The sequence below is a fragment of the Ochotona curzoniae genome, unplaced genomic scaffold, assembly GCF_017591425.1.
Source record: "Ochotona curzoniae isolate NIBS_2020 unplaced genomic scaffold, NIBS_Ocur_1.0 contig_4692, whole genome shotgun sequence".
In the NCBI taxonomy this organism is placed as follows: domain Eukaryota; kingdom Metazoa; phylum Chordata; class Mammalia; order Lagomorpha; family Ochotonidae; genus Ochotona; species Ochotona curzoniae.
In genome coordinates this window covers 2,356,648-2,382,798 of record NW_024466361.1, presented here as the reverse complement: position 1 = coordinate 2,382,798, position 26,151 = coordinate 2,356,648, and the positions used below count along the sequence as shown (strand labels likewise).

Below are 26,151 nucleotides of genomic sequence, written 5' to 3'. Positions count from 1 at the left end.
GGCACCACTTATTGAAGAGGACTGGAAAGAAGAAAGATGGAGGGAGACAGGGGGACAATCAGAAAACTGCTGAAATGTTGAAGGAAAGAAAGTGAGGGTTTGATGCAGGGTAGGATCAGTACAAGGGAAGGGGTGATGAATACAAAAGGTAAGAGGAAGCAGAATTAGCACCAGAAGAGAAATTTTAGGCCTCTTTAAGCATGAACTTCTGTAGAAAAAAATAAAAAAGAGCAGAGCTAGGCATGCAGTTAAATCTGGAAGCATATATGAACAAATACCCCCAGTGCCTATGTGCAGAAATACAAATTAAACACATTTTTAAAATATCAAGATTGCTTGGGGAGTGCTGGAATTCCAACTAATGCTTCTTGTAATCCAATTCATAGATCTTGGGATGCTTCAGAAATAAAATTACCAAGTAGTCTACATATGGCTAGTGGCTGTTTGGAAAAATATGATTGTGCTACAGCACATGTGTAAGCACACAGATTAAATGGCCTCATTTACAGCTACAGAGCTATTCAGAAGTTACATAGGACAAAGTCTATTTCAACTGTTCTGAAGTTTACGCACAAATTATCCCCAAGTCATAAAATTTTGTTTCTTTAGTTTCTTTTGGGATCTTTTTTTACCTGTCACCTTTTCTTCTGACTTAGGAACAGTGTGTTCCTTTTCAGTGAAGAACATCTCTCTGTGGCACTGGGAGCTCTCTTGTGGGCTAATGTGACCATCAGTACAGCAGCCCATCCTGGGGCCTTGTTCTCTGGATAGGTTCATTGACAAGAGAACCTACATCTAAACCTTTATGCTCAGCAATACCCTGCATTTTGAAGCACATGCAACAGAACTTTGCACTGTTTTGGGGCCACGACTCCTGTGGTCCAATGGTGGAGTTGCTAGGCTGGGGCACACCATCATCTCTACCACTGTAATAAAAGAATGGCATACACTGCTTCTTTAACATGATGTCTTCCAGATATTTGGTAGCTTTTTGGATATGCATACCATTGATGACCTGGGGAATTTCCTGGGTGTTCTTAACGTGAATACAGAGATTTGAACTTCCTGATTTTTACAACTTTGTAGAGTATCCTGGGTCAAGTGAGTAGAAAATCATTTTTACTGATTACTTAAGGCTTTTTACAGGAAGAAGAGGAAGAGCTCCAAACAGCATTTAAAAGCAAACTGTAAAAGAGTACCATTGAACTTGATTAGCAATCAATTCTTTCCATGGCATTCCTAGATTACTCTGTGCTATACACTACAACCTTTTGCTCTCAGCTGTTCAACTACAATGTACACGGCAAGCCCCGATGCGCCATTTTCTCTGTAATGTGTATAAATTTTCAACGTTCTACCTTCCTTAACACAAATCTTCAATTTACAGAATGCCAGTGTTGAAATATATCTAATTCTCTGAGTGGTACAGGATGGCAAGAGTCAAAATCTACTTCAGAGACAGACCTAAAATTTATCAAACACACGGAGACATTTTGGGTATATAATTTTCAGTAACAGACTTTATTATTTTTAAACCAATTGTAAATACTCAAAGATTAAAGTTTAAAAACCAAAAACAAACATTAGTGCCACAGTTGCAGCTCATCTGCTGTCTAGTCTAGGAGTTAAAGAAAGAATTCTGCTTAATGGCAAACAAAGGATGTCTCTTGGCCAGAGATAAATTAAGAACCTTGTTGGTGTGTCATTATGGTGGTGATTAGCTCTTAGTGAAATTCAACTATGACTTTCTCATTTAATGAGGCTCTGGTTTTCACTAACAAAGCATCCCTTTTCCTAAAGGAAAAGACTAGTAATAAATAGTTATCTAGAGTGAATTAATATTTCTTTAAATACCTAGTTTCACTATTATTACCAAAAGTCTTATTAAATAGAAAACTAAGCTACTTACTAGAGGAGCACGTGCCACTGGTGACTCAATAATTATTGACTGAATGATGACTATCTTAAAGTTAATTCCTATATGTTATTCTGATTCAAAAACTTATGACTTGAGTAAACTCCATTGGCTGCTAGCTCGGTAACTAATTCAAATAGGGCTAGCAAGAAAGCTAGTTCATAAGACTTGCAACATAAGTTCTTGGGCCCTATTTGGGCCAAGTAATCTAGGTATTTATACAAACTAACCCATAGGCTAGCTGTGGAAAAATGTAAAAAATTTACAAAAAAATAAAGAGGTCAGCACCCAAACATACTACATGCTACTCCTTTAGGATCTATTCCTACTTGGCACTTGAGAAAGACTTTATTTTTCAGCCCGTTTCACTTTTCCTTGATCCTCTACTTTCTTGATGGCTGCTTGGATAGCCTCTTGGTCACCCAGGAACTGGTGGGGCCCAACAGCATGCAGATTTTCATCCAGTTCTAGGAGAATGGGGACTCCAGTAGGCAGAGTTACATTAATAATATCTTCATCTGAGATACCTGTTGATTGGAGAGAAAGGGTCAAGCCATTAAAGACAACCCAGCAGAAACTCTGTTTCATTATTGCTTAATCATACATTTAATTTATTCCATTTTAAATGTGCACCTGGAAGCAAACCAAAGTACTGAATGATTTCATCTTCAGTTTCTGAAAGCCAAATCTTTTTCAGAAATGAAAAAAAAAGGGGGGGGGTCAAGATGGCAGAATAGGGAAAGGACATATTTATTTTATTTTTTTAATAAGTTTTTTTAATTGATTACATTGCATTATGTGACCCAGTTTTATAGGCACTGGGATTCCCCCCTCCCCTCCCCATAACGCACCCCCCCCCCATGGTGGATTCTTGTTGCATTACCACAGTTCAAATTCAGTTGAGTTTGGGAAAGGACACATTTAAACGAACAGAAAATCATTAGCTAGAGTGAAGCAGAGACAGAAGATTCCAGGAAATAGGAGAGGACACTCTTATAGCAGAGGGTTACCTGAAGACCCATGTAAGGCATGGGGAAGCAGGGGAGACAACCGAGGGATGCTGCAGTGACCAGATACCCTAGTGGTGGTCAGCAAGTGGCAATTTGAGCTCTACCAGTGACCAGAGCTCCACTGGTAGCCAGGTGGGAAGGGGAGTTCACTGGGAGCTCAGGAGGTGAACCGAGGAAAAGAACGGCCTGTTCTGCTAATTTGTTTGATCTGGCCAGGAGCAGGCAGAGCAGCAGACTCCAAGCAGGCAGTGCAGGAACAGGGTGGGTTTCACAGCCCAGATCCCCTAGCAGTGCTACATCAGTGCTATTTGTGTAGTATGGCAAAGGCTTTGGGACTGGAAGGACAACAGCAAACTGTGCAAGTGCTAAATCATGAGTTAACTCATATCTGGCTCATTGCATTGCACCACAGGGGAAACCATAGCAATGTGGTATTCTACAGGTTCCACCCAAAATAGGTCCAGGTAGACCCCAGACCTAATAGGCAGCAGATCCATAATTTTACCAGTGCCATGTTGGGTATCATTTTTTACAGTATGGCAGAGGATGTGGGACTGGAGGGACAACAATGTGCTGCACATGTGCTGAGCTGGGAGCAAAGTCAATTCCAGTTCAGTGCATTGCACTGGTCCCACAAGGAAAATAGTGCCAACTTTGGCATCCTACAGGTCCCACCCAGGATAGATCTGTATGGCCCTCAGACCTAACAACCAGCAGGGTCCAGCAAGATCAGTACCACCAACAACCCAGTCTAAGACTATCCTGAGAACTGCTCGAACCTGGAAGTGAGAGAAAGGTTGTACAGGCAATAGCACATCGACAGCACAGCATTACAGGAGGTGGAGAGTGGTGAGCCAGGAGCTGGGGCTACAGAGACCATGGTGGTCTGACATAAGAGCCCAAGTCTGAAACGTGCAGGTGAGAGTTGCGCAAGTGACTACAAATTAAGAACTGGATGCTAACTGCAGTCAGTAAAATTGAACTGTAGACCTATGGGGTGACACAGCTTAGAAACCTGCCCTAAGGAGAAGAATCTGCTGACCAGAAGTGCAATGACCAACAGTAAAAGAAGAGACAGAGGCACAATGAATATTACTGAAGATTCCCCTGCAAAGAAGCAAAAACCTCTGCTAATCTCAGAGCTAAGTAAGGAATACACAGAGGAAATGGGGGATAAAGAACTTTAAGAACTTGTTATAAAACTTAACAATGAAAAATACATACAGGGATTTAAGGAATATGTCACACAGGAAATAGCAACACTGAAACAAAATCAAGCAGAATTATTAGAAATGCAGGACATAGTGCAGCAAATTAAAAACTGGGTGGATAGTCTCAACAATAGAATGAATGAGGCAGAAGAAAGAATCTCAAAATTGGAAGCTATTTCTTGCCACAATGAGGAAACAACCAAAAAGCTGGAAAGGAAGCTGACTCAAGACAAAAAAAGTATTCAATAATTAAGAGACACTATTAAAAGACCAAATATAAGAGTATTGGGGTTCCAGAAGGTTTAAAGTTGTATCCAATGAAATACTAACTGAAAACTTTCTTTATATAAGAAAGAATTGGAAAACTACATATAGGAGGGACACAGAAGTCACAATTGGATTAACCAAAAGCTATCATCACAATAACACAAGATAATCAAGCTCTCTTCAACTGAATATAAGGAAAAGATCCTTAAGTGTGCACGTGAAAAAAAAAATCAGTTAACACTTAGGAGTCCTAATTAGACTCACACCTGACTTCTCAGAGGAAACTCTATAGGCCAGAAAAGAATGGAGTGACATATTCCAGATTTTAAAGGGGAAAAATTGTCAGCCCAGAGCAACTGACCCAGTAAAGCCTTCCTTTGCTTTTGGAAATGAAATAGCATTCTTCCTCAGGAAAGACAAACTCAAACAATATGCCTCTTCCAGACCCACCCTACAAATGCTACTTAAAGATATTCTCTTGACAGAAAAAAGGAATGGCACCTACCAAAATCAAAAGACAAATCAAAATTAAAGACAAATGTGAAGAACATCCCAGTGGAACAGCAATAGAAGACTAAATCACACAATGAACAACTCATTGCTAAAATGACAGGACCAAATTATCACCTATTCATTATTAACCCTGAATGTAAATGGATTAAACTCATCAATCAAACGTCATAGATTAGTAGACTGGATTAAAAATCAAAACTCATTTATATTGCTTATAGGAGATGTATCTCATCAACAAAGATCAGTGGAAACTTTATCTCATGGATTTTGATGCTTTTGTTTTTACTTTCATTTCTTCAAAATTTTTTTTCCTCAATATTAAATTCTTTACTGACTCATGTCATAATACAGTAGCAACATTTTCTTCAAGAAGGTTCTTTTTTTTTAAAGATTTATTTATTTATTTATTTTTACTGGAAAGTCAGACATACAGAGAGGAGAGACAGAGAGGAAGATCTTCTGTCTGATGATTCACTCCCCAAGTGGCCACAATGGCCAATGCTGTGCCAATCTGAAGCCAGGAGCCAGGAACCTCCTCTGGGTCTCACACACCAGTGCAGGGTTCCAAGGCTTTGGGCCATCCTCGACTGTTTTCCCAGGCCACAAGCAGGGAACTGGATGGGAAGTGGAGCTGCCAGGATTAGAACTGGTGCCCATATGGGATCCTGGTGCGTTCAAGACGAGGACTTTAGCCACTAGGCCACCTGGCCAGGCCCAAGAAGGGTCTTGATTTTCATTTCTTCAGCTACACATTAATCATTCAGTAGCACGTTATTTAATTTCATTGTGTTGTAAGTTTCCACTTTTCTTCCTGTTGTTGATTTTGTTTTGTGGCTTTTCACTTAAGGAGATATGCAGTAGCTATGTAATAGAGACTATCGTATCCAGATGTAAAAATACAATGTACTGTGCATCTACTTTCAGATCAAAGATGAACTTCCAAAGAAACTGTTAAATATATCTTGACAATAGGATGCTGGACTCTGCCATTGTCCATGCCCTCATTATTAGGATACACTTAAATAGCAGAATGATGGACTTATGACTACTTATGAAGAACTATACTATTGCAATAGTATAAGGTAAATCAGTGGGGGAAGTGAGGGGTTTTGAGAAAGGGGTAAGGGAAATCCCAAAACCTATGGAACTGTGTCACAGAGTAATAATTTAAAAAATAGGATAAAAGAAAGAATTTGGGATCATTTAATACTAAATCTTAGAATAATAACTACTTCTTGGTACAACCTACTCCTGGCTGTTTCCTACCTAAACCTGAAAGAAATGAAATTATCTTCTCCTTGCCCAGGCATTTTTGTTACTGATTTCCATAGAAACCATTTAATATTGAAAAGTGGGAAAGTGAGCCAAGTGCATTGCTATAGTTACTTATATATGTAGTCCCTGTGTAGGTTGTAAAATTGTGGACTTTAACTAATCTCTGAATCTAGGTCACTGGATTAGAATATGGTTGGTTTTTCAACACTAAGTGAACTTGGAAAATTCTTGCCTAAGTCTAGTCAAGCAAGAACACTTCTACAGATGCTTATGAGGCATCGTCTGGAAGAACTGGGAAAGAATTTTATAGCATGCACTGTAAACAAGCTCACTTTCCTGCTATGTTTAAGGACAGGTCACCTATAATTCTTTTAAAACTACAGCTAAACTACAGGTAACTCAATTTTGGAAGAGTTGCAGTTAATAGTAATTGTAGTGGTAAAAAATAATACTGCCTTGGTAAAAATAATATTTTTATTTATATGTTTATTTTTTTAACAAACATGTCATGTCTTGAATACATACTACATGGCAGGTATTTAGCTAAACACTTTGTATGTATTAACTAATTTAATCCTCACTGCAATCCAATGAGCAAATGGGCTATTATTTTTCTCAATGTAACAAGTTCCAGCACAAAGAAGTTAAGTTTACATGTCTTGGTTATTTATTACATAATGCTGTTTGTTTCTCTGAGTTCAAATTGGGCAAGCAGACACTATGAGAAAAGAGATGGAGTGAGCAAACCAAAAGGCAGCTGAAAATATTCAAATTATCAACTTCTTTAAAAAAATCCATTTATTAATTACACAAACTTTTGAATTCTAACACCTTGTTTCCTTCCTTTCTATATTAAAACAAAGACCCTCAGTGAGCAGGTTCAGAGAGAGTCCAAAGGTTTTATCTTTACTTGGTGACTGCAAAAAAAGTTATTACCAGTTAGTTATCAACATACTCTGTTACCTTAATTAGCCACTGGTTAGAACTCTGAACGTCAGCCAAGAATTACAGAACTATCACATTAGATCTTTACCAAAGCGGTGGCTCATTATTAGATTTCCATGTCTAGACCCAGAAAACCTTACTATTTTATGTAGCAACTATACAATCAAATAGCTATGAAACAATGGAAAGAACACTAGGTAGGCAAACAGTGTCTCTTCCAAGCACACTGTCCTATCACTTACTCTGCCAGCCCTGCTTGATATATTAACTAAATACTTCCAGACAAGTAAATTTTCCCAGGCTTCAATACTCTTGTTAAGTTAAAACAAAAACCAAGAAGAATCACAGCAGCATCAGGAAAGGTTGTAGAATGAAAGGGAATAATAAGGTATCACAATGTTTCTTCTTTCCCTACAAGAAATCCCTTCTGGGGCAGAGGAGGGGGTTGCAATAGCTAAACTGGCTAATTTTCCACCTCCAACTGCTGGGACCCCATGTGGCCCTGCTGCTCCATTTCCCATCCAGCTCCCTGCTTGTGGCCTGGGAAAACAGTAAAGGATGGGCCAAAGCTTTGGGTCCCTGCACCGGAGTGGGAGATCCAGAAGAAGTTACTGGGTTTGGATTGGCACTTTATGCCACTTGGGGAGTGAACCAACAGATGGAAAATCTTTCTTCTTCTCTCCATACCTCTGCCTTCGAAAAACAAAAATAAACCTAAGAGAAAGAGAGAGAGAGAGAGAGAGAGAGAGAGAGAGAGAGGAAGAAGAAGAAGGAGGAGAAGAAGGACAAGGGCAAGGAGAAGCACAAGGAAAAGAAGGAGAAGTCTCTTCTGGGTAGGAGAATTCAAAGGGAGGCTACTTTGTCCTGTCAAGACACTCTGCCTGCCACCCTGCACTTTTACACAGCATTATCATCACAAACAAAAGCTGACAAAAATAGACAAATTCAGGCCACATACCCTGCAACTTAGCAGGGAGAGCCACTCCATCAGTAAGACACACCAGCTGGCTGTGCAGCAGCTGCCTTAGGTAACCCCTGGAGACAGCAGGAAGGGAACTCAATAACCTGTGGTTTACAGCCAGTTGACCACAGCAGCTTTAGAATCTGAATCCAGGGGAAACCATGGTGGCTCCCAGGCTGAATTCAGTCAATAAACCAGTAGTTGAGAACCATTTAAATACACACTACTCTGGGGAAGATTCTGGGGTATTGGCCAGAATTTTTATCTTTAATGAATTATAAATGAGACAGGATTGTCTCCTAGAGTAGCAAAGTTCCTCTTTTTTATTCTCAATGGTTAAGAAAAGCAGAGGCAGGAGAAACAGGGACACTGCCTTACTTACATCCAACTACTGTGCAAGGATCATGCCATGATTCACTGCTTCCAAACCCTATGAGCATACTGGTCACTGAATCAGAGAGAAAACATTTCATTGATTTTTCCAATTGATCTAATGTTAAGATATAACTATTTAATGACCCACATTTAACTAAAGTTTCCCAACAGAAGTAGAAACTATGACTGTACATACCTATCAATACCTCATAGTTACCACTTACCAGTTGTATGTTTTACAATGTAACCCAGCTATTAATATTTACTTAAGTTCTAAGGACAATACTTGTTTTAAAATGATTGACTATTCTGTTCATCATTGTTTGGGAGGTTACAGTTTTGATAAGTAGATAAGAAAATGGAGGGAGTGGGGAGTGGAATGTATCCACATTAGAAAGGAAGACATCAAGCTACTTTATTTACAGATGGCATAATCCAATCAAAACTGCTAGAACTAATAAACTTGTTCAGCAACATTGCAATAGCTTACTGCACCACAACACCAGCCCCTCAATGTCAATATAGAAAAAGATATTATATTCTATTCGGTAACACTGAGCAACATAAAAGTGAGAGTAAGTGAATAACTCCACTTACAATATCACCAAAAACAATAACATTTTAAGAATAAATTTAACCAAGAAAGTATATTTATACTCCAAATGCTACAAAAATCTATTCAAATTAAAGACCAAGGGCTCGGCATGATGGCCCAGTAGCTAAAGTCCCAGTCTTGTATGCCTGGGATCCTGTGTAAGCACTGCTTCATGCCCCAGTTGCTCCACTTCTTATCCAGTTCCCTGCCTGGGGCTTGGAAAGGCAGCAGAGGACGGTCCAAAGTCTTGGGACCCTGCACCCATGTGGGAGACCTGGAAGAGGCTCCTGGTACATGGCTTCAGATCGGCTTGGCTCCGGCTGTTGTAGCCACTTGGGATATGAGCCAGCAGATGGAAGATCTGTCTATCCTTTTCTCTGTATTACTGCCTTTTCAATAAAAAGAAACAAAACATTTTTAAAAAATATACACAAAACCATCCCACATTCCCAGTTTGGAAGTTTATCAAGATGGCACTATTTCCCAAAGTAGTATATAAATTCAATAAAATTCCTACTAAAACTTTATTTGGAATTTTTACAGAAATGGACAGGCTTATCTTATGTCACATGGAAATTCAAGGCACACTGAATAGCCAGAACAATCTTGCAAAAAGAGGATTAAATTTAGGGACTCCTGATTCTTGATCTCAAAACTCACAAAGCTACAGGAAACAAGAGAGTATAGTACTTAGATATGATTTATACTACACACATTAGGACAGAAACATAAAAATAGACTTGAATTAATAATCTAAAATGTAACCTCAAATTTTGATCAATTGATTTTGCAAATGTGCCAAGCCAACTAAATGCAAAAAGAAGTCTTCAATAAATGAAGTCAAATAGAACTTTGTTTCCATGCAAAAGATTCTTATAGCAAACATAAAACTGAACTGAAACTAGATCAAAGACGTAGAAGAGCTAAAACTATACAATTCTTAGAGTACTGACTCCCAGAGCAAAATCTTCACAACTTTGAATTAAGAGATGAATATCCCCTAATATGCATGGATATCTAAAAATTTTTGCACTCAAAAAAGCTTATCTTTAAATTTCCACAAACTTTGTATAGTATCCTCATATACTCATAATAGTATAATGGTGGAATAACAGCCTCTAATTTAGAATAAAGCAAAGAATTAACTCCACATTTAATTTTATAGCCAAACAGCCGGTAATATTTTAAAATAAAGATTTGAAAATCAACTATACTTACAATAAAAGAAAGCTTACCTATACCACTATAAGCAACTATCTGCCTAACAGAAAAGAGAGCTGAACTTGCTGCTTCTGAAAATATCACATTAAAATGCCAAAGGTGACCAGCTCATCAGCCCTGCTCCCTAAGCCCGGCTCACCTTTCCTCCCTGACTCTCTAATTTTATCTCACTGCTTCCTCGTCTTGCCATGTGTGTAGCTACACATAATTCTTCAGGGCTCAAGTTTTCCTTCATGAGTGTCCTGTATGCCATTCTCATTCCAAACTTGAAACTCCCTAGTCCTGTGCTTGAACCCAGACTACTAAACAATCCACTTCCTCTAGAAAGATGTAGACTACATCCAAAGCTGCAGTTTGGTACCTGGTTTTTCCTTCATTACAGACCATCAGGAAACAAACAGGAAGTGACTATTCCAACTACAGAGGGGGAAAAAAAAAACAGGCCTGTCTGGAACTCTATAGAACATGATGCTTTTGGGTATTAAGGCTATGCTAGCAGTTTTCATGGCAGTGCTTTGTGGACAGTGTGCTTCAACCAATCAGAGGGGGACCCCACTTGCACCTGGGCTTATTAGTATAGTGCAGTAACTATGTTTCTAGAAGTCAGTAAAGCAGTCCCTTCAGGAGGAATTGTCTTACTATATAATATTTTATGTCTATTTTCTTTTGAAAGCATTAAGAACTATCAGATTAAAAGTAAAGCAACCTCAAAACTTGACACAATTTATAAGCAGAGCTACTACAGGAATCCTCACCAACAGAGAAGGTGTCACAATCCTTTTACAGAATATCACCTAACCACTTGTATGTCACTATACCATTCATTTGCATGGATTCCAGAAGGTCCTGTTGGCTCACTCCATAAGCAGAGATAAGAGTTCTGAGAAGGAAAAATCTTTATCAGAAGACCTCAAACAACTTCTAGGTTACGTTAGCAAGAGACTAACAAAACTTCATAGTCCAACAGCTTACACATAACTACTGATGAAGAACTCTGGAAGGTAATTTGGGATAGTCACTGTGCTCCAAAGCCATAAGCTGGTGTGGCTGCTCAAACCTCCTAATTATAAGTGCCTGGTTTCCAGGATGGCACTCTTTCCCATCCAGCTTTCTACTAATGTGCACTCTGGGAAACAGCAGACGATGGCTCAAACATTGGGATCTCTGCCACACATAGGAAATGGAAGCAGTTCCTGACTCCCAGCTCTGGCCTGACCCAACTTAACCTAAGCTTTTATGGGCACTTGGGGAGTGAGTCGACGGAAGACCTCTAATACTCTTTCAAATAATAATTTTTAAAAAGGTAATTCCATGATTAACCATGGTTTAGATGCTAAATAAAACCAACACCACATAGTTTCTAAGATTTCAGGAAGCATTAACAAATGCTGTCTACATTGGTTTTCAAAGGCACAGAAAGGTGTATGTTGCAACCTTCATGGGCTTCTAATGAAGGACAATTTGACTTACCTTACCATTTTCTGGAACAGGCAAGTTCCCAATTAGGGCAAGAGTGATTTCTGCCTGCCTTTCTCTCTCGGTATAATTTATGGATAACACAATTTACTTTTGGTGCACAGGTCTGTGAGTTTTGACAGCTGAGCACAACTGTGTAATCACATCAATCTGGATATAGAATAGTTCTATCATCCCCTAAAATTCCCTCATTTTTCTTTGTAATCTACCCTTCCCCTGCTGCTCTGTGTTCTAGGCTACAAGTTTTACTTTTTCCCAAATGCCATAAATGGAATTTTATAAAATACATCTTTCTGCATTTAGGCTTTTTTCCACTTAGCATAATGCAGTTAAGATTCAACTACATTGTCTGTGTCAATAGTTTTCTCCTTTTCCCCTTTCTCCAAAACCTAGCTCTTAAAGCAAAACCGCTTAGGAATCAATGACTAATTAAATGAAATTAAAAACATGATCATGATGGGGCGGGGGTGGGAGGGCGGGCAGGAGGTGTCCCCCTCCCGCCCCCATTGGCACATGGTTCAATTGGCTAAATCTTTCCCTGCAAGCACTAGGATTGCATATGGGTGCCAGTTCATGTCCTGGCTGCTCTACTTCCCATTCAGCTTCTGTTTATGGCCTGGGAAAGCAGTAAAGCATGGCCCAAAGCTTTAAGACCCTGCATCTGTGTGGGAGACCTGGAAGCAGCTCCTAGCTCCTGGCTTCAGATGGCCTCAGCTGCAGATGTTGCAACCATTTGGGGAGTGAACCACTAGACTGAAGATCTTTCTCTCTGTCTCTCCTTATCCCTATAAATCTGCCTTTCCCAATAAAAAATAAATATATCTTTTAAAAAAAACACACTTGACCTGAATATATTAACTAGCTGAGTAAAACACAATATCGAACCTTTATTTTTCCAGAGTTTGGGGCTACATTCTAGCTCTGATGTTATACAACATACAGGTGTAAAATGTAGAGAATTGTGCTTGACCCAAAGCACACACAATAAAATCATTGTGTAGCTTTGCTAGGGAGCACCATTCATAGATTATGTCAGAAGTTAACAATTTTAGACTCTGTAATTTAGTGTATTAAATTATTTTTTTATGGCTTACTGGCCAAAGATACTTTTGGTTCAGATCACAGTATCCCACATAATAGGTCAAGAAAATATCTACTTCTCAGGAAGAAAATTCTAACACAAATCTGGGTAGTAATTGCATGTGGAGATTCAGTGAGTTGGGATGCAGATGTTCAGTGGTCTATCTGAGTTTCATTTTCCTCTAGCAACACTTATCTACCACAAGTGGACAAGTTGAGGTATAACTGTCTTGAGGGTAATGCCAAATCCCTCCCAAAGGAACAACAAAACACTTAAAGAACCACCTCTTTCTACTGTTGATGTGTGCAATAATCCAATCACTGAGATTCCAGGTATTCTAATTCACTGCAGTCATCATTCTTCCCACCCCAATGCTAAACTTTCTAAATCAGAAACAGTGTTTATTATAGAGATGTATGCTATCATTGATCCAATCAGTTACCATACTCCTGCAGTAGCAGGCTAAACACTAAATTTGTACAGCAATTTGCAGAGAATATGAGGGAAAAATGCCCACACTTCCATGAAAGAGACTATTTAATAAGCAATAATTGCTATGTAAACCTATACAGAAAGCCTGACTAGGAGTCAGATGAATATACAAGCATAAGCATTTTTACCCCAAATTTTCAAAAAATGCAAATTCTCATGGACCAGCATTATAACCCATCACCTGCATTGCTGGCATCCCATATGGATGTCCATTCTGGTCCTGGTTGCTCTGCTTCCCACTCAGCTCTATATTATGTCCCTGGTAAGGCAGTGCCAAGACAGCACCTGAGCCCCTGTCACTTTGTGGGAGAACTATATGCAGTCCAGGTTCCTGGCTTCATTGTGGCTATTTGGGGAGTGATCAGATTTGGAAAATTTTCTCTCTGCACTTCTCCCTCTAACTCTGCCTTTCAAATAAACATAAAATATTTATATCAACTAAATATAACAACATACGGATTCTGATGTTGTACCCAACAACTACTGATTCAGAAACCTAACACGTGGGTCTAGCAGTCTGCTAAGTCTGAGCCCATCCAAGCACATGTGGGCCTAGCAGTCTGTGTAAGCCTGAACCTATCTAGGTATACATGGGCCTAACAGTCTTTGTAAGCCTGAGCCCATGCAGGTGGCACTGTTTGAAAACCACTCTTTCAGATTAAAAAAGAGAGAGAGAGAAAAAAAAGATGAATATGGGCCCGGCGCGATGGCACAGTGGTTAAGGTCCTTGCCTTGCACGCCCGGGATCCCATATGGGCACCGGTTCTAATCCCGGCAGCCCCACTTCCCATCCAACTCCCTGCCTGTGGCTCGGGAAAGCAGTCGAGGACGGCCCAAAGCCTTGGGACCCTGCACTCGCGTGGGTGACCCAGAAGAGGCTCCTGGCTTTGGATTGGCTCAGCTCCAGCCATTGCGGCCGCCTGGGGAGTGAACCATTGGACGGAAGATCTTCCTCTCTATATATCCACCTTTCCAATAAAAATAAAATAAATCTTTAAAAAAAAAAAAATGAATGTAAGACCAGGAGTCTTGATTTACAGAACAAAGTTGTTCAGTCTGCAGTGACAAAAGTACAGAGAAGGAAATAATGTGCAAACGGTACATTATTGGTTTAATTTCTAGATTAAGGTACCATGAGAACACTTAGCAACCTCTAATGACTAGGACGTAAAGCTGGTACCTTCAAGATGTTTCAGGAGTGCCCTGCTGCTATTTCCATGAGCAGATATCAGAACAGTTTTGCCACTTAAAACTTCAGGAGCAATCCTCTCATTCCAGTAGGGAAGCAGTCTCTCCAGAACATCCTTCAGGCTTTCAGACCGTGGCAGCTGATCCAAGGGAACGTCACACACTTTGTATCTTCGGTCATTATAGATCTCATGGTAGTAGGGATGTGACTCCTCAATGGCAGGCGGGGTCACATTGTAGCTTCTTCTCCAGATCTTCACTTGCTCCTCACCATGATTCAAAGCCATCTTCTCCCTGTTGAGCCCAATTAAGGCCCCATAGTGACGCTCATTGAGACGCCAAGAGCTTTCCACAGGCACCCATTCCTGCCCTAGCTCTTCCAAGATCAGCCAAGCTGTGTGAATGGACCGATTAAGAACAGATGTGAATACTAGATCAAACTCAAAGTTTAGAGCTTTGAGTTGCTTCCCACAATTTCGAGCTTCCTCCATTCCTTCATCGTTAAGTTTCTGATCCACCCAGCTACAAAAACGGTTCTCCTTATTCCAAGCACCCTCTCCATGTCTTAACATAATAAGTTTGTACTTGGACATACTGATGGTTGAGCTTGCCTGGTGTTTTCAAATGGGTGAATGGTTAAGGACAGCAAAACATCTGGAAGAGGGAAAAAAATGCATAAGTAGAAGTTATAGCCTTTAGCCTTCCAGGAAAGGAAGAAGCAAAACTTTCTGCAGTTCCTAAAATAAATTAGAATTATCTTGAACAGTTTGGATGTCAGACATAAACCTGTGTCAATATAAACACATTCAACAATTAACTGCAAGGAATGTAATTGACTTAAATTTTCTGATGCCTAGACAGTACGTTAATTGTCACCCTAACGGCATGCTGTGTTTCTGCCAGATAAAAAATTTATGCTTACACTTGAGAAGATTTCACAATGAGTTACAGAAGTCTAAAAGAACAATTGGTCACTGGAAACTCCCAGATTCTGACAGTTCTGAAGGTATCCTCCTTATTTTGTTTTTCCCCTAGTGGAAAAAGAATTACCCACCAGTCTCACCATCTTATTACACAAGTTATTTAACACAGTAATTCAATGAATCACCACAAATATCTGGTTTATATCCCTGACTGGTGAGTGGTAACTTGCTCTTCAACATCATAGTCCACAACACACACACACAAAAATCCAACGTATACACGTATCACATTGTTTCAACAACCAAACAGCACTCAAAGTGATTTAAAGCATCTTTAACACTTAAATGTGGTATTCACCTAATTAATCTCTCATTTGCCTCAAGATACAGGCTATGGCAGGGATAAATCTTGAAGCAAAACAAGCTATCAAATGCAAACAGCTGAGAAATGCCTGTAGACACTGATTAACAGGAACAGGTCTGTGGGAGTAAGAACTACACTGATAAGGAGGCCCTGCCTCTTCAGATGCCCTACACACTGAGACACATCTGAGCAGGAGAAAAATGTTAAGTTAAACAGGCAATCCTAAAGGGATCTGGATTCCCTGGGTTTAAACATCTCCTTCAAAAGTACGTTGGCATCACTGTCTCCTGCAGATGTGGCTTTGTGAGCCTGCCTTCACCCTTCTGAAAGAGCTCACATTAGTGACAAACACTGCACAGCTGATGTGTTCAGCATGCACTACCTACACCCCATTGTTTTCCACACTCAGGAGTACACATAAAGGAGCACTGGGGCCTGGCACTCTGCCATTCTGGCAACTTGCAGTAATGGGAGATTTTCTGTCCCAATTGAACTGGTTCACATACAGTTATATAACAGTGACAGTGTACACTATTTCTGCCTTTTCTTGGTAATTCCCACACTTGATCTTAGCCACAGGCTGAGACGCTATCCTTGCTCATTACTAAAGGCTAACTTCCTGCTGATGCAGTCCCAGGAAGGCCATAATGACAGCTCAAATAATTGGCTTCTCTGCCATTCACAGAAAAGACTTGGCTTGAGACTTGGTTCCATCATGGTCATTACAGGCATCTGAGCAGTGCAGCAGCAGATCCAAGTGCTCTCCCTGCCTCCCTCTATCAAACAAGTCAACTTTTTATAAGTCATAATCCATCATGTGGTAGAAGCTTCAGGCCCATCAACTCTTCATAACCATGCTTTTTTGTTTGTTTGTTTTGTATTATTAAGTGGAGAAGGAAGATGCAGAAAGAGAAGCAAGCTATCACTGTCCCTATACCACGTGGAATCCTAGTTTTTTTGAGAAGCCTTCATAAACAAATGAAGCTATTTTTCTTTCAAAGGAAGAAAGGTAACATAGATAAAATTTTGTAGACAAAAGTATTCCATAAGTTTCTTTTGTGTATGAACTATATCAAAGCGAAAACGAGTGGCAATAACATCATGAACATTCAGGCTTCCACCACCAAGCTTCACACTATTTCGATCTGCTACATCTGTTCTCATTATATACTTAAAAGTAAAACTAATTGTTTTGTATAAACTCATATACTATAGCAGATGAATAGTATTATAACCAAAAAGCTATAAGAATATATCACTTTGGGCCCGGCGCGGTGGCGCAAGTGGTTAAAGGTCCTCGCCTTGCACGCCCGGGATCCCATATGGGCGCCGGTTCTAATCCTGGCAGCCCCGCTTCCCTTCCAGCTCCCTGCCTGTGGCCTGGGAAAGCAGCAGAGGGCAGCCCAAAGCTTTGGGACCCTGCACCCGCGTGGGAGACCCGGAAGAGGCTCCTGGCTTCGGATCGGCATAGCATCGGCCCGTTGCGCTCACTTGGGGAGTGAACCATCGGACGGAGGATCTTCCTCTCTGTCTCTCCTCTCTGTATATCCGCCTTTCCAATAAAATATAATAAAAATAAATCTTTAAAAAAAAAAAAAAGAATATATCACTTTGATCCAGTTCCCTGATAATGTTTCTGGGAAGGCAGAGGAAAATGGCCTAGGGACCCGTGTCCCAGCCACCCTCGTGACCAACTAGGATGAAGTTCCTGGCTTTGACTTTGGCCTAGTCCAGCCCTGGATAGTGCAGTCATTTGTGGAGTGAACCAGTAGACTGACGATCTCTTCTCTCTCCTTCTCCATCTTTCAAATATATATATATATATATATATGTGTGTGTGTGTGTGTGTGTGTGTTTATTAAACATATATACATATATATTTTAATAAATAAAAACTGAAAGTTACCTCAGCTCTTAAAGATTCATACACAGAAGGAGTACAAGCTACCATAGTCCATTTCCCTGTTAGACTGAGCAACAGATTCCTAGACATTCCAATTAAAAAACAAAGTAGAAATGTGCATTTCTTTTAAAATTTAGTCAATTTGGAGCCTGGAGTGATGGCTCAGCAGATAATTCCTGTCCTTGCATGCACTGGGCTCCCATATGGGTGCTGGTACATGTTCCAGTTGTTCCCTTTCCCATCCAGCTCCCTGCTTATGGCCTGGGAAAGCAGTAGAGGATGGCCCATAGGCTTAGGATCCTGAACCCACATGGTAGACCCAGAGGAAGCTCCTAGCTCCTAGCTTCAGATTGGCTCAGTTCTAGCCATTGCAGCCAGCTTGGGACTGAACAACAGATGGAAGATCTTTCTGTTTCTCTTTCTCTTTGTAAATCTGCCTCTACAATAATATTAAAAAATAATAATAAGGGCCCGGCATGATAGCCTAGCAGCTAAAGTCCTCGCTTTGCACTCACCAGGATCCCATACAGGTGCCAGTCCTAATTCCGGCAGCCCCACTTCCCATCTAGCTCCCTGCTTGTGGCCTAGGAAAGCAGTCGAGGACAGCCCAAAGCCTTGGGAATCTGCACCCATGTGGGAGACCCAGAAGATGCTCCTAGCTCCTGGCTTTGGACTGGCGCAGATCCCACTGTTGCGGTCACTTGGGGAATGAATCAGTGGACAGAATATCTTCCATTCTATCTCTCCTCCACTCTTTCCAATTAAAAAAAAATCTTTAAAAAATAATAACAAATCTTTTAAAAAAGATTTAGGTGATTTTGAGAGTTAAAGAGGAAAGGGGGCAGAGAAACAGATCTACATATGCTGGTTCACTAACCTTTTGGTCACAGCAGCAAGTGCTGGGTCATGTCAAAGCCATAGATCCTGGAGTTTCACCCAGTTCTCCCATGTAAGTGGCAGGGGCCCAAGACTTGAGCCATCTTCTGCTGCTTTTTCAAGGCCATTAACAAGGGGTTGGATCAGAAGGAGAACAGCTGGGATTCCCATGTGGGATGCCAGTATTGCAGAAAGTGGCTTTACCCACTATACCATAACACTGGCCAGAAATGTGCATTTCATGTGAAGTCTGACTTAAATGTTATCAACTAACATAAACACATTTCTAAAATGTGAGCTGCAAGAGACAAGTCTGAAGTCTACATTGTGTCTGCATGTTTATAATCTCTGATTAAAGCAGAGGGTAAATTCCTGTAAGACCCAAGGGATGGCCAGACCCATGCTTCCAGCCTCACTGGAAACATCCAACAAGGCTTTCTAAGGGCAGAGCCTCTAATCCCCAGCCTTCATTTTCTTTGACCCACCTTTATAGGTGTCTTGCCCAGGAACAAGGTCTGGTATCAAGCTCCCAATCAGGTTTGAACTTCAAATGACCTGACCCAAAAACCACCTCTTGGTGATACTGCTTTTCTGTCCAGCGGGAATGTTCATGCTTCCCATCATAGTGCAGGGTCTCCTCTCCTTATTTAGACCCCCTGACTAAATGCCCCTATCCTACTATCTTAGGGAAAGGGGAGCTTTAATTAGCTCCCTTGTCCACTTCATCTATTAGTTGACAGCTTCAAGAAAATTGAGTATCTTATTTAAAATTCTCAGGGTCTTTCTGTTTGTCTTAGGATAAATGTCAAAATCCCTAATCCTGCAAAGCTTTAGTTTTCTTTTATTTCTTTAAATATGCCAGGTTCTTTTTTGCCTCAGTAGTTTTGTGCATACCATATCCTATGTGGAACTCCCTTCCACTGCCACACCAATTCTGCCCTGCTTTTGGCTAGCTGCTAGTTCTTATTTATAACTGTGCTCAGTCACAAATATATTTGTCAACCACAAATATAAGCCACATGTATAGTTTTAAATTTTCTAAAAACTGCATTAAAAAGTAGAAAAAATGAAAGTAGAAATTAAGTTTAATAATATATATTTTACTTAACTCTATAGATTCAAAATTCTATCATTACAACATGTGATCCATATAAGAATTGTTGAGATATTGTAACTTCCTTTTTTCATAGCAACTCTTTGGAATTCGGTGTATACTTCACACTTAAAGCATACTCAGCTTCAACTAGCCACATTCTAAGAGCTCAACAGGCGCATGTGATCAGTGGCCACTGTGCTGGAGACTGCAGTTTTGGAGTTGATCTTAAATGTTATTTCCTCTAGGCCACTCATTCTTGAACTTTAATGTGTACCCAAATCACCAAGAGAACTGATCAAAACAGACTGCTGGACTCTGCCTGCAGATTTTGTTTTAGAAAGTCTGAGTAAGTCCAAGAGTATGTAGCAAGTTCCCAGGTGATGCTGACATTGCTGAAGACCACGCTTTGAGAATCTCGGCTCTAGGCAGACTTCTCGTTTTTTGGGAAGTGGGTCAGACCTGTCTTACATTTTCATAGCACCTTGCTTGATCACATGTGGTACACTGTGCCACATTATCTATTCTATGTCTGTCACCTCCTTTAGACTGAAAGCTGCCTCAGGCCAGGTCTTACTCATCGCTGTCTCTCTGGAATCTGGCATGCCACTCAACACTGATGAAGTGTATAGTAGGTGCACTCACAGTCAAAGTCAATGAGTTACAGATACCAAGATTGTGCTGACAAGGCTAAGGTTTGACAGTTTTAATACTGACTGCCAAAGTCAAAATAGCCAACTGGCAGAGTCAAAACATTAGACAGACTTCAAGAAAGAACCCCAGTGTCTTTGATCACAAAGCAGGAGCCAAGGATATTCTTCTGTATTTTAAGTTTGTCATGTAAGTATGTCCACAATTCCCATGGGACTAAAAAGGAGAATCCAACAGCTTTTTCAAAAACGTACGGCCACTGAATGGCAAACTGGAACTGCAACCCCAACGGTCCTCAGCCTCCATTCCCCGTTCTTCCTTACCACTGCAGTTTGCAGTCTGAGGATCTAGGCTCACTTGGCTTCACGTCACAGGAGCACCTCCAATCACAACCCATGGAAATTTATATGTACTTTATGAAATGGCTGTCTGTAAGTCAGTACAAAGGAAGGCCGAGCTTACTACTGCTCTTTTATTTTTTTTTAAACATTTATTTATTTTTTCATTACAAAGTCAGATATACAGAGAGGAGGAAGCCGGGAACCAGAAACTTCCTTCAGGTCTCCCACACAGGTGCTGGGTCCCAAGGCTTTGTGCCATCCTTGACTGCAGGGAGCTGGATGGGAAGTGGAGCTGCCGGGATTAGAACCAGCGCCCATATGGGATCCCAGCGTGTTCAAGGCAAGGACTTTAGCTGCTAGGCCACACCACCGGGCCCTACTATTGCTCTTAAGAAAATTCTCAATGCTAAAGTCAAGCCAGGCAGTATCATTTCAACTTACAATGATACTTTACTAAGTTGATACATCCCATTTCCCAAACTTACAACTATTATTTTTGGAACCAGAAGCTTTGCGTTTTGTTTTGATTTGGATAAAGGTCACTACCCTTTAGTTGGTTTTTTTTTTTTTTTAAAGATTTATTTATTTTTATTACAAAGTCAGATATACAGAGAGGAGGAGAGACAGGAAGATCCTCCGTCCTATGATTCATTCCCCAAATGACAGCAACGGCCGGTGCTGCGCTGATATGAAGCCGGGAACCAGCAACCTCCTCCGGGTCTCCCACACGGGTGCAGGGTCCCAAAGCTTTGGGCTGTCCTTGACTGCCTTCACAGGCCTCAAGCAGGGAGCTGGATGGGAAGCAGGGCCGCCAGGATCAGAACTGGCGCCCATATGGGATCCTGGTGCGTTCAAGGCGAGGACTTTAGCCGCTAGGCCATGCCGAGAAGCCCTCTTTAGTTGGTTGTTAAAATTTTTCAGTTACCCCTCAGCAAGTTACTGCCACTTATACACAGATTTTAATAATTTAATTCATACCAGAGAAATGCATATAAAAAAGACATACAAGTTTTTGATTTATCATTCCCCAGCATTGGTTCTTTCTCTCCCTCTCTTTCTTTCTTTCTACCTTTCTTCTTCTTTCTTCCTTCCTTCCTCTCCGCTCTCCTTCCTTCCCTCTCTCCTTCCTTCCCTCTCCTTCCTTCTTCCTTCCTTCCTTCCTTTCTTCCTTCCTTCCTTCCCTCTCTCCTTCCTTCCTTCCTTCCTCCCTTTTTCCCTCTCTCCTTCCTTCCTTCTTTCCCTCCCTCTCTCCTTCCTTCCTTTCCTCTCTCTCTTTCCTCCTTCCCTCCCTTTCTTTCTTCCTTTTTTTGGAAGTATGGGCCAATTTGAAAGTTTACTAAGCAAACATGTTTTATATCACTCTGTATCTTGTTCCCCCTCTCTCTTCCTCTCTGTCATTTTCTCATGTCTATTCATTTTTTAGTCCTGACACCTACCTTCTGTCTTGCTTATTTTGCTAAAATGGCATCTCCAAAGAAGGTAGACAAGTTATTTCTCACAAAGCAGATACCTCGTCTCAAACATTAAACCACTTTGATCCCTCTGGAGTTGCCTACTTCCACCAAAAGGGGGAAAATATTTGTATTTCGGTGTTATGTTTCTTTCAACTTTTCTCCCATCATTCCCTAGTCTTAGGTCTTTGTTTTTCTTATGCATCTGCAATTCTACTATGATAATAATGGTGGTGGTGATATTAGTCACAGCAGTAAACTTCCTTTTTTTAAATTTTATATTTTATTATTATTATTACTATTACTATTATCATCATTTTATGATACAGTTCCATGGGCTCCTGGTAAATAGGCTCTCTTATCCCAGCCCTAATCCACCCCCCCCCACCTAGTTCCTCTACATCATTACTAAAGTATAGTTCTTCATACACAGTCATAAGTCCATTATTGTGGGCATGGACAATGGCAGAGTCCAGAATCCTATTGTCAAGATATAGTAAACAGTTGCATTGTAAGTCCATCTTTGTCTGGAAGTAGAAATGCATACTACATTGTATCCTCACATCTGGATTTGTTAGTCTCCATTTCACAGCTACTGCATATCCACTCAAATGAAAAGTCATAATACAAAATCAACAATAGAAAGAAAAATAGAAATTTACAATGCCATGAAGTTAAATGACATGTTACTAGATATGACAGCCTCCACTGCACAACTACTATACATCCCCTTAAATGAAAAGCCACAAAACAAAATTAACATCAGGAAGAAAAAAGAAATCAACAACACCATGAAGTTAAATAACATGCTACTAAATGACTAACATGTGGCTGAAGAAATGAAAATCAAGAACCTTCTTGCAGAAAATGATGTTACTGTATGATCTATGAGTCATTGAAGAATTTAATCAGAAAGTGTTTTGAAGAGAAGAAACTAATAGAAAACATCAAAACCCATGTGATATAGTTTCTGCTGATTTTTGTTGGTGAAATGTGTCTCTTCTACACAACAAAGCTATGAGTGACTTTTAATCCCTACAGTATTGGGAATCTACATAGAAGATGAACTGGCTGTATTTGAAAACAGAAAGGCAGCTTAATCTAATGAATGACAAAGGAACTGTTCAAGGAAATTGAAGCCTGGGATTGTGTTCCTCAGAACTTTTAGTATCTTCACAAAATATGACTTTATCCAAATCAAGTTCAAGGTTAAAAATTCAAACATGATTGTACCCAAAGGTACCCAGTATTCAGGTGTCTGTTAATTTTCCTACAGCTTTACAGTAACTTTTCCTTTTGGGTTTCACATTTTAAGACTGGCATTTTACAAAGAACAAATGGAATCACCTGCAGGTATTTTCCCGACACTGTAACTCCCCATTCTACCACCCTTACACACACTAACAGCCCTTACTGTCACTTTGTTACAAACATCAATTGGGCTCTTACAGGAAAGTGACATGCAGATACAATGGCATGTGTTAGGGCTGGTTAATTCCGTAAGTGCCAAGGCTGGAACTGGGGATGCAGCGTCCTAACCACGAAGCAAACACCCCCACTCCGAAGCAGACTTTTAAGACAGGCACAAACCTCAGACACAGCCTAATGCAACACTTACTTATTAAAGGTGAAGAATTTCCTATCACAAAAATGAAGCGATGAAGAGAGAAAGGCAGGAGGAGAAAATGCTGGAGGGAGAGAAGATGAAGGGGAGAGAATACCATACTATCAGAACTGCATTAAACCAAAAATTAAATTAAAAGGTACAAATATTAAGATTCAGAGTTGAAATTATTTGCGGTCATGCAGATATTAGCAGCCTTATGAGTTTACTTCCAAGTGTCTTGACTTCTAACTCCACTCCTCCCACTATGACATTTGCTGGACATTATGTGTCTTTAAGGCCTGCTACCTGGGGAGCATTTATGGCAGATGAGCCACTACAGGAATATGGAAATGGATAAGACCTAGTCTCTGGAGTCAGGAAAGGCAAATTAACAAGAGCTCTGCTTTCATTATAGAAAACCTTAATATCTCCTCATAAAACATAACGTTTGATTTTTTTTCTCCCTCCAAAAGTGTCACCATTCAAGTTAGCCTTGCAGTATCAGCAACAACCATAAAGCCTCCACAACTGGGAAACGGGAAGCATTTGCCCATTAATTATCCTTGACTAAGTGTGAACTTAACTTCAGCCATACATTTTTATTGATCTCCTTTAGGTTAAGACCTGGAGCATCCCTAATCCATACGCGAAAACCTCAAATTACTCCAACATCTGAAACTTTTTGAGCACCGACATGGCACAAGTGGAAAATTCCACAATACAAAACTTCATTTCACATACAAAACGATTAAAGAAACACATTTAGCTGGTGCAAATAAAGTATATATGGAACACAAATGAATTAATCTTTTCATTCAGGTCCTGTCCCCAAGATTATCTCATTATAAATACAAATATTCCCAGATCCAAAGCATATATGGTCCAAAACACTTCTGAGACATTCAGTCTGTTCCAGGCCCCTGGGCCTTGCAAAAGAGAGAAATACCCTTATAACAAACAAACAAACAAACAAAAACACTGTGGTGGTTCTAAGAACTTGTGTTTTGGCTCCAGATCCCAGTGCCACCTGAAATCTCTGGATATATTCATGCCCTTCTTTACTGACATTCAGGCCACGGCTGCCTTGGCCCTAAACACAGCGGCGCACGCCAGTCTCCTTCCAGGGGGCCCTCCTTACTGCAGGAGGCTGTGCAGCCCGGAGCCTCAGCTGTCCATTAGACAGTGCTGCGGCACCGTCAACTTCGATGTATTCTTGCTGTCACGGCACCACGACTCGCTCCTCTCAGTCAACACACCGCGACCGGATCCTACACGCACCTGGTGAGGACGTGCGGCGCGGCTCGGAGGGGAATTCTGCGGCCGGCGCCTCTGCCCCAGAGAATGAGGGAGTGGAGGGAACTGGCCTCCCCCGCATCCGTAAACCAGACACTCTAACAGCTGAAAATGGAAACGTTCGCGGCCGCAGTACTCCAAAACAAAACCTCTCACCTGCAAAGAGCCCACCAGCAGCAGCCTCTACTCAGCCGGCTTCTAGACTTCATCGCTGCCGCCGGCATCGAAGCTCTTTTCTAGCCCCAGAGCCAGAAGCCGCTACCCCTATCGCCCAGCCTATTGGAGGAAATAATTGTCACTCACGTTTGGCTCCGCCCGACCCCACCCCGACCGTCGAGGTCTTTCCGTTTCCTAGCTCGCCAGGGAAAGAAGGGAGGCTCTGATAGGCTAACTGCGGAGATAAGCACACGTCCAGACCAGTCATAGGAGGGCTTCGACGCCGGTGGGCTGACTTAAGGAAGTAGGAAAACAAGCCCGGGAGGGTCGCTGGGGTGATGGAATAAACTGAAGTCCAGGGAGTTTCTTAGCTGCGTGAATCTCTGGAAAGCGTTTCACATCAGAAAAGAAACACCTGTCGGTCACGAAAGATGCCGAGGGGAGTCTGAGAACAGAGTACGTTACGTTTCTTTTAGTCATGGACAAATTATGGACTAAGTACGTGGGCGTGAAGCCAGCACGTCGCAGCAGAAGAAAGCTCCTTTCTGCACGGATGCTCATTTCAAATCTTAGGCCGTGATTCGGACGAAAACTGATTGCGCTCGGTGTCCAAGGCTAAGTCATCCTGACTTTGCTGCGTTACGGGGATTGTCCCGGGACGGCTCCCTGACAGCGTTTCAGACAGGGAAGGCACCCCTGCTTGGCCGGAGGGAGGCTGGGTCAGCCTGAGGAGAACTATGGTTACCGAACAGGAGACCTGCGAAAATGCCCGTGAGCTGGCACGAAGCCACGTAATCTTCTCGGCCGACTGGAACACCCACACAGTCTCCGAAGCGTGTGTGTGTGTGTCAGAACTCGTGGGGGAGAGAGAGAGAGAGGCGGAATGGCGTGTTTGCCTGACTACACGGGAAGCTCCTGGTCTTGATCTCTAGATCTGCCCTGCCCCCCTTTAACTGCCTTCCCTTGTGA

The 26,151-nt window shown here is 41.1% G+C and overlaps 1 protein-coding gene across 1 annotated transcript; it reads right to left on the bottom strand.

Annotated features, from left to right (window-relative positions):
- Positions 1–2,103: 2,103 nt before the first annotated feature.
- Positions 2,104–25,304, bottom strand: BPGM (bisphosphoglycerate mutase). The gene is made up of 3 exons (XM_040987509.1): positions 25,183–25,304; positions 14,518–15,179; positions 2,104–2,442 (listed from the first exon to the last, which is right to left on the bottom strand). The coding sequence occupies exons 2-3, from the start codon at positions 15,116–15,118 to the stop codon at positions 2,264–2,266; spliced, it is 780 nt and encodes a 259-aa protein (XP_040843443.1). The 5' UTR covers positions 15,119–15,179; positions 25,183–25,304; the 3' UTR covers positions 2,104–2,263.
- Between the last annotated feature and the right edge of the window lie 847 nt (positions 25,305–26,151).